The sequence below is a fragment of the Myripristis murdjan genome, chromosome 21, assembly GCF_902150065.1.
Source record: "Myripristis murdjan chromosome 21, fMyrMur1.1, whole genome shotgun sequence".
In the NCBI taxonomy this organism is placed as follows: Eukaryota; Metazoa; Chordata; class Actinopteri; order Holocentriformes; family Holocentridae; genus Myripristis; species Myripristis murdjan.
This window is the reverse complement of record NC_044000.1, coordinates 11,667,267-11,675,097: the sequence shown is the minus strand read 5'-3', so window position 1 is coordinate 11,675,097 and position 7,831 is coordinate 11,667,267. Positions and strand designations below refer to the sequence as shown.

The 7,831-nt window shown below is 43.1% G+C and overlaps 1 protein-coding gene across 2 annotated transcripts; it reads left to right on the top strand.

Annotated features, from left to right (window-relative positions):
- Positions 1 to 292: 292 nt before the first annotated feature.
- twist2 lies at positions 293 to 4,643 on the top strand. 2 transcript variants are annotated; one of them, XM_030080856.1, is made up of 2 exons: positions 293 to 1,022; positions 4,074 to 4,643. In XM_030080856.1, exon 1 carries the CDS (start codon positions 495 to 497, stop codon positions 987 to 989), a length of 495 nt encoding a protein of 164 aa, XP_029936716.1. In that variant the 5' UTR covers positions 293 to 494; the 3' UTR covers positions 990 to 1,022; positions 4,074 to 4,643. The 2 variants fall into 2 exon arrangements, with proteins under 2 accessions (XP_029936716.1, XP_029936714.1); XM_030080854.1 differs by lacking the exon at positions 4,074 to 4,643 and adding an exon at positions 3,705 to 3,738 and having other exon boundaries at positions 418 to 1,022.
- Positions 4,644 to 7,831: the final 3,188 nt, after the last annotated feature.

Here is a 7,831-nt window from a genome sequence, read left to right as displayed (position 1 = left end):
CACTGTGCAGTTACAAAGAAAAATGCCAAACGTTTGACGATGGGAATTCATTTCTTGGAATTAGGGGAAAAAATAAAATAAAAACAATGGAGCAAATTGGCATTGCATTTGATTGCAAAAAAGTGCCTTGTTTCAGTCATATCCTGTTAAGACAGATGAAGTGTAACCCAAGACTAGTCCCTCCTGTTTATTAGTGGACCAATCAGAGGCCGATGCTGGCTCCCCCTCCACTCACACAACTATTTAGCATCTGAAACTGGGATAAAGTTTCCAAAAAAATTGAGGCAAAAAACTTCCTGCGAGAGGAGAACCGTGCCAACCCTCAGTTTGAAAAGCAGTCTCTTCCTACAGCAAAGGCGCAGGCAGAAGCGCAGAGAGTGAGACGTCTTGAAACATTCCCTCATCTTTGCGGATATTTATACATTTTTGTAACCACGGCTTCAAAGGTGGACAACGTTTTTTCCTCTCTATCCCTGCATTTCTTCAAGAAAGAAATGGAAGAGGGCTCTAGTTCTCCAGTCTCCCCTGTGGATAGTCTGGTAACCAGTGAGGAGGAGCTGGACAGACAGCAGAAACGCTTCGGAAGGAAGAGGAGACACAGTAAAAAGTCCAGCGAGGACAGCAGCAGCAGCAGCCCCGGTCCGGTGAAAAGGGGTAAAAAGCCGAGTCCGAGCAGCACCCAGTCATACGAGGAGCTGCAGAACCAGCGGGTCCTGGCCAACGTGCGGGAGAGGCAAAGGACTCAGTCTCTGAACGAGGCCTTCGCTTCTTTGCGCAAAATCATCCCCACGCTGCCGTCGGATAAACTCAGCAAGATCCAGACGCTGAAGCTGGCCTCCAGATACATTGACTTTCTCTATCAGGTGCTGCAGAGCGACGAGATGGACAACAAGATGTCCAGCTGCAGCTACGTTGCGCACGAAAGACTCAGTTACGCGTTCTCCGTGTGGAGGATGGAGGGCGCTTGGTCTATGTCAGCATCTCACTAGCACCCAGAGACCTACACTTACAATGCCGAAGCGGTGGGTGTCACATACTGCTTTTGTCAAAGAGAAAATTGACCAATACTAGCAGCAGTAGTAATAATACAACTAGTAATACTTATTCTCGTCGTTGTAGTGGTGAGGCCAGTGGTACATAAAACCAAGGGTCAACCAGAGCTTCTATATTGAATAGAATACAACAATCAGTTATAGCCTGTTTTAGGCTTTCCCTCTTTAAAACACCCTGTTGCTGATGCTGCTACTAACACTTATTTTGTCTTAAATATTTGTCTCAGCCCTTAAAGGTGGGTAAACTATTGACATAAACAGCTGAGCACTAATAGTGGTAGTGGCAGTGTGGTGGCTGGATGATAATCAGGCTGGTGCGTTTTGCAGTTTGAGGGCAGTTTAAAAGAACAGCCACACGCCAAAATAACAGACCACTTTTTGCTTTAGGATATATTTTGAACAATGAGGCGTGAAAGTTTTGCGCTGGCTTGATGCTGGAGCGAGCAGGGCACCAAAGAATTAGCGTGCATTGGAATATACATACAAACAATATAAAGAAATATACGTGCACCACAATTTCAGTCTGAAAAAAACAAAAACAATGCTAAATCATGCAAACGTTAATTCTGTTACACGTCTACCAGATTGTTATGGGTGTGACAGATTTCACACCAGGGCCTGAACATCTCGCAAACATCCCCAGTGTGTGTCCGCACCTGGGGCCTCCCGTGCGCGGGGCCTGGTTTAACCTGCCTCACACAGCTGCCCCATCAGTATACCTGACAATACCTTTTTTTCACTCTCCCATAAGGAATCAGCCAATCTTAAATACCTCAGATCGGGCCAGGAAGTGGAAAATGGAACACTTAATGTATTATGAGAATATGATTAAGCAGGGGAAGTAGACGGATTAATATAAATAATGGTTTTGGAACATTTTCACATGCCAGGCCAGAGACGGCTATGAGCTATGCTTGGCTGACCGAAAGGGTAACAACTCGGGGCCATTTCCGAGCTGTAGCCGAAATTTCATGACAACCTGAAAACACATTAAATCCGTCAGATGTGACTTTTGCAGTTAATCCTTATTCACTCGCTCTTAAGATTTGAAAATTGGGAGAGGGGGAAGGTGGGGGTACGGGGCCACACCAAAACGCAGCAGCCATGCCACCACGGGTAATTTATATTCACAATGGAGTACTTTCCTGTGTGGAGACCGCAGGAATGGGCCTGAAAGCCAGTGCGAGAAAATAAAAAAATAGGACTGGTATTAGCAAGCAGCCAAGGTTGGGTCACGGTATTTTGCAGATTGTAGGCTGCTCCGCTGTTGTCTGGGGAGCTCCATGACTCATTTTTGCGCAGTTGACCCAAACAGTTGAGACCAAGTCAGGCAGGACTCTGAATCTGATAGTGGACTTGTTTAGTATTGTGCTTCTTTTTCTTTTCACAAATCTGTTTCTGAGGGAAGACTTAGAAAACTTTCTTGCTGTGGATACTCTGCAGTTGCCAGGTCTGTGCGTAATTCTTAGCTGTGCACGGGTGTCAGTTGAGTATGACAGTATGGTCATTATACCATACGTTAGTGTAACTAAGTATAAACTTGAGCTTACAGTCCCTGCTATTGTGGTAGAGAGCCAACATCAAGCAAAACTGCCATAAATCTATTTAAAGGCCACCAAGAATCACACTGCAGAAGGAGCTGCGCGCCTGTGCAGTTTGGTGACCATGCGCCTAGAAATTTATCACATTCACTCAATGACAACATCAGTCTTTTGTTTTTTATTAATTATTTATTCGGTAAACACTGGCGATACTTAGGCCTACAGTTGTGTTGGCAAATGGCGTTAGATGCAGATGACGGGTTTAATGGATTAACCCCTGTAGCCAAGTTTGGTCCACACAAAATTAGTAAACTTGCAAGATTACATTTGGGGGATTTTTTTTTTTTTTTTTTTTTTTTTTTTGGATGGAACAGTGACGTAGAGATAAAGCTCCCCTGTGAGAGATTTAGAAAGTAGGCGACACTAAATAGCACTTCTCCCTTAAAATAATTGGAAGCAGGGTTTGTTTAGTTCTCATGGGCCTAACATCTAGTTTGCAGTCCGCCCAGTCGTAATTGCTCATCAGCGTGTCTTTGTTGTCTTATAAACCATCCTTTGTGCCTCGAGGAGAGAAATAAACTTCATTACAGTGATTTGTGTAAGCACTGTAAATTTAAAGGTGGCATTTCTCCCCCAGAGCCAAACCGGCATCCATTTAAGCAGTCACTGTAATTCTGTTTCATTGACCTCCGTGGAATGTCAAGGAAAATAACAAGTAAAACCTTCAATAGCGTGGTTAAATCTTTTTTCTTTCTCTCTCTTTTTTTTAACCTGAGAAACTCGATACATCCCCTTAAATGACATCGTCTCTTCAGTTTCCCTTTTTTATTTAGTTTTTGTCCCTTTTAGAATAAATGGTGGATTCCGCTAAAAATCATTTTGTGTTGTTAAAAAAGCGCTTGCAACCATTATGAATTCATGTGAGGCTGGATGTTGAAATTGATCAAATGAAAATATATCACAGTTAACGCGGGGATGTTATCAGTGGAATCTGTGACTTAAGCCAAGGCCGTTCAAATGACTTTCCCAAACTCGTGGCCTAAGCTGAAGTCAGTGATATATCGAATTAATAAAGTTATTGCTCTGACGGATGACTTTTCATTACCTTTAGGCCACTGGCTTCTCTTCCATAGAAATGAAGACGCCCGAGCTGACTCAGGTGCTTCAAACAGGCTAATGAAACTGTGCCATGCTGCATTTCATTGGAGCTACAAAATGAAACCCTCTCCTGGCTAATGCCATATGGTTTTGCTTAGAGGCTGATAATTGATTCATTAATGACTTCCTATATGCTAGGGCAGCCAGGGAATGTTTAAAAAAAAAAAAAAAATCAAGAAAGAAAAATCAGATATGCCACCCTAAACAAAATAGCCGCATTAAGATACAAAAGGCCCAATCCAATTATTTAATTTGCATTTCAATCAAAAGGATCATGATGCCAATTAATCCTGCATGTGCCTCTCTCTCTCCCTTTTTGCAGACTGTTTACTTCTACAAAGTATGAAGACCAAAGGGATTATTGAAGAACCCATCAACCTCAGAGGCATGGCGGAGAGATGTAATGTGACACACAGCTACAAACTCTTGGGGAGTGTTTTTTTGGATGCCGTTTCATCACACTGCTTTTGACTTGTCGGAGCTGTTTGTGGCAGAGAGGGCAAGCAGCAGAGTCCCCTGCAATGTGTATAGGCCGAGGATGTTATAGCGAGTAGCTCGGATTTATGGCCTGTATTACCGCAAAGCCATCCTTTAACCGCCTTAGAAGAAGATATATATTTTGTTTGTTTTCCAAAGACTTTAAACCAAAAGTATATATATATATATATATAAATATAAATATAAATGAATGCATATTGTACATACCTGTGTAAGTACACCTATTAGCCTGTAAAGGGACCAATGCAATGTAGAGTCATTCTTGAAATACCGCTGCATGGATTTATTTCACCGAGTTTCTTTAGCAAGTCTCCAAACTCCGTCCAATGTACATTTTTGCTTATTTATTAAAACACATATTTTTTTGAATGAGATGTAGTTGAATTCTTTGATTTATGTGCTACCCTGCAGCAGCTGTCATTTGTCAAGCCAGCTTCATATTTGATGTAAATAGAAAAAGAAAAAAAAAAAAAAAAAAAAGGACAAAAGACAGTTCAGCTCAAATAAAGGACAATAAAATTCAACCATGCATTTCTTTCTGATGAACTTCCATTTAACCCGAGGTGATGTGGAGAGGGAAAAGTGCCCTGTTGTTTCTGAGCGCTCCGGCTGATGGTTGCTAGATTAGGACAAAAACAAACAGCACAGTCTCACTGCTGGGTGTGAGACTTTGCTTTTTTTTCAGCCCTCCTCTTGTTGTGGAAAGAAAATGCCGACGAGGAACGACCATAAAAAATACAGCTTCATTAACAGCGGAGGAAATTCGAGCCAGTTTCAAACTCAGGCTTATAAAATGCTTGTCCGCTTAAATAAGGAGCAATCATTTTAAAATGTCGATGCCTAAAGGGGGGGCAGGCAGTTTAACGAGCAGGGGAGCCCCCCAAAACCGCAGATAAGGACAATAAGTGTCGGCCTGCAGCTTTTTAAAAACCGGACTCCAAGTAGACGTCTTAAGAAATTCTTTGAAATCTTTACCCCCACACTCTCAAAACATTAAATTGTTTACATCTCACTTTCCCAGACGCGGTTAGATGCAATCTAAACAGTCAAAGGAGCTCATTGTTAACTGGAGGCTAGTAGTGCAAGTGGCAGTTTTCTATGGCTGCTTTAGGAAATTGTGCACTAGATCTATATAGGCTTCTGTTGATGTGAGCGCCAGACCTGTCACTAGTCTACTCGAACTTTTCCTTCTCAAAAAGCACCAGAACCAACAGCACCAGCTACAAAAAATACTGGAGAGTAAACCTAATCATAAAAGTCTGAGGGATATTGCCCACAAAAAACACCAGGTAGCTTGTGAAAGTAGAAAGGCGCAGCACAGAAAATCGTGAATCCTAATAATATCAGGAAATCATAGGGGGAAAACATGGATCATGACAATAAACACACTAAACACCACGGGTGCACTATGCGGCTCTATAGGAATATAAAGCAATAACTTTTTACAGTGGGTTTTCTGGAGGGGCCCATGAGGAAGAGGAGTGTTTATACCTGTTGAGGGGGAAACACCTGCCACCAGCGGCAGTGCAGGCCTGTCCTGCTGGGTGGGAGGATGCTGCTCAGGCACCACTTTTTTGAACCCACCTAAACCCTGCCCCAGGCCGGCCTGTCAACTAAACTCCTATAGTAATCAGCATCAGCTTTTTACTCTCTGAGAATAATTGATTTTGTTTATGTTGCTGGGTATGTGGCAGGCTATTTATAATTTTATGGTGGGTAGTCTATTTAGCCTTCTATCCTCGCCGCACTTGCGCACTGAGATAAAAATGCGCCCCGCTTCACTGTACGGGCCTGTGATTTTCCTGTGATTTATGTTTCTGAGAGGAGGGCGTGACAATCTCTGTGACTAATTCTAATCGCACTGCTTTAAGAATGACACGACCTTCCCTGCGTATAGGCTGGATATTATGGATCTAGAGCTGCAGTTCAAGCCTTAATAGGCGCAGGCGATTGCGTTTAATTATCAAGTTAATATTGTTTAAGTTTAATTTTACGCCCCGTAGGCAAAAAGCACGTGTGCAAGGCCGCCTACAAAGGTCAGGTGTGTGGCCAGGGCAAGATCACACCTGCACGGCAATTTTAAAAAAAGGTTTAGAATCAGATTTTGTGATCAAGATTTTATTATTCCCACCTCTCCCCCCCAAAAAGCGAGGTCTAATTTGGGTGACTTACACAAAAATCTTGCAAATGTACCTAACATGTACAAAGGACCCGCTGCGTTGAGCAGAAATCTGTCGTCTTTGCTTTTGGTGGTCTTGGATGGTGTTGGACAAGCCGTACCTAGGCCGGCTTATCCGTAGGAGCCCGTTTGATACCTGCTCATTATCCCGGGCCCTCACAGCCAAGCAGCAGAGAATCACCCGGGGCCACTGCTCCAGCGGTGAGAGAGACCCAGATGTTTCCCGTAAAATCAGACGGAAAAAGCTACAAAATTTTAATTTGCAGTAAAAAGGGGATAAAGTAAAGGTTTACGCTCTGCGCGCCTCAAACAGAATTCCGTGTTTGTCTGGTTCACTAAAAATCCTAAGGTTAGCCGGTACCACTTTGGAGGCTGATGTTGGTTTGACTGAACTTTTTTTCTTTTTTTCTTTTTGAGCTGGCAAGGCTGAAAGTCAGCTGTGCCGGCTGCCACCGCGTCCATGCACATAAAGCATTTGATGCCAAGCATGAGGCAGACTTCAAATAAGCAATAATGATTGGGATTTGTTCAGTTACAGTAAAGAGCAGCCAAGAAAGCACGACTGTTTTTCAGCTTTGTTTGGGATGTCATGCTCAACCTAATCACTTTAGAGGAAGGTTGAACCACTCATTTACAAAATATCATGCATCTATTTTTGAAGAAAAGAAAAATAAAACATCCTTACTTGAAATGCACTGTTAAAAGTCTCTAAAATATGTAGGATACAGCAAAAGCACACACATTTTTCCAACTTAAGAGCGTCGCCTACATGTTATCTTCTCAGAAACTCAGCCAAATAACCAGCCTTGCCAGATGTTGCCGTCATGATCACAGTATTTCCTCCCATGATTATTTAAGTAGAGCCTGATTAGCAGGAGTAATATCAGCACCATTTGAGATTACTAAATCTTAAATGTTGTAGAAGATGCTGAAGCAGGTGCTGAATGTATATGTGCTTGGTACACAGGCAACAGGACCTCACATGCAGCGGAGAGAGGCAGGGTGAGAGGAACGCTGCTCGGATGAATCTGGCAGAGCCTCAAGTGTCCAGACTCCCTGGATGAAAAGGAATCAGCAGAGGCTCTGGCCTTTTTCTTCTGTTTTTTTGTCTCCCTTTCCCTCATTCCATCATTTAATCAGGGTCCCTAAGACTTTGATCCCACACTGAAGGGCCCCTTGACATTATCATCAGGCCTCAGGGCCGGTGCTTTTTTTGTTTTTAAACCTTCTTTATCCGTAGCGGGTTTGCATTCTCCGCTTTAGCATCACCCACAGAGTCACGCACATTCGCACCTGAGTGCTGCCCCTGTCCAGGGAGACTCATACCTTCAGTCTGCGCCCACACACATACTTCCAGATTCCCAGAAAAGATCTGAGGATTCAGCATGGAGGACCTTCCAGTC

What these genes read in the sequence shown, in the direction of transcription:
- twist2 (XM_030080856.1), top strand. Translation starts at nt 495, where the DNA reads ATGGAAGAGGGCTCTAGTTCTCCAGTCTCCCCTGTGGATAGTCTGGTA.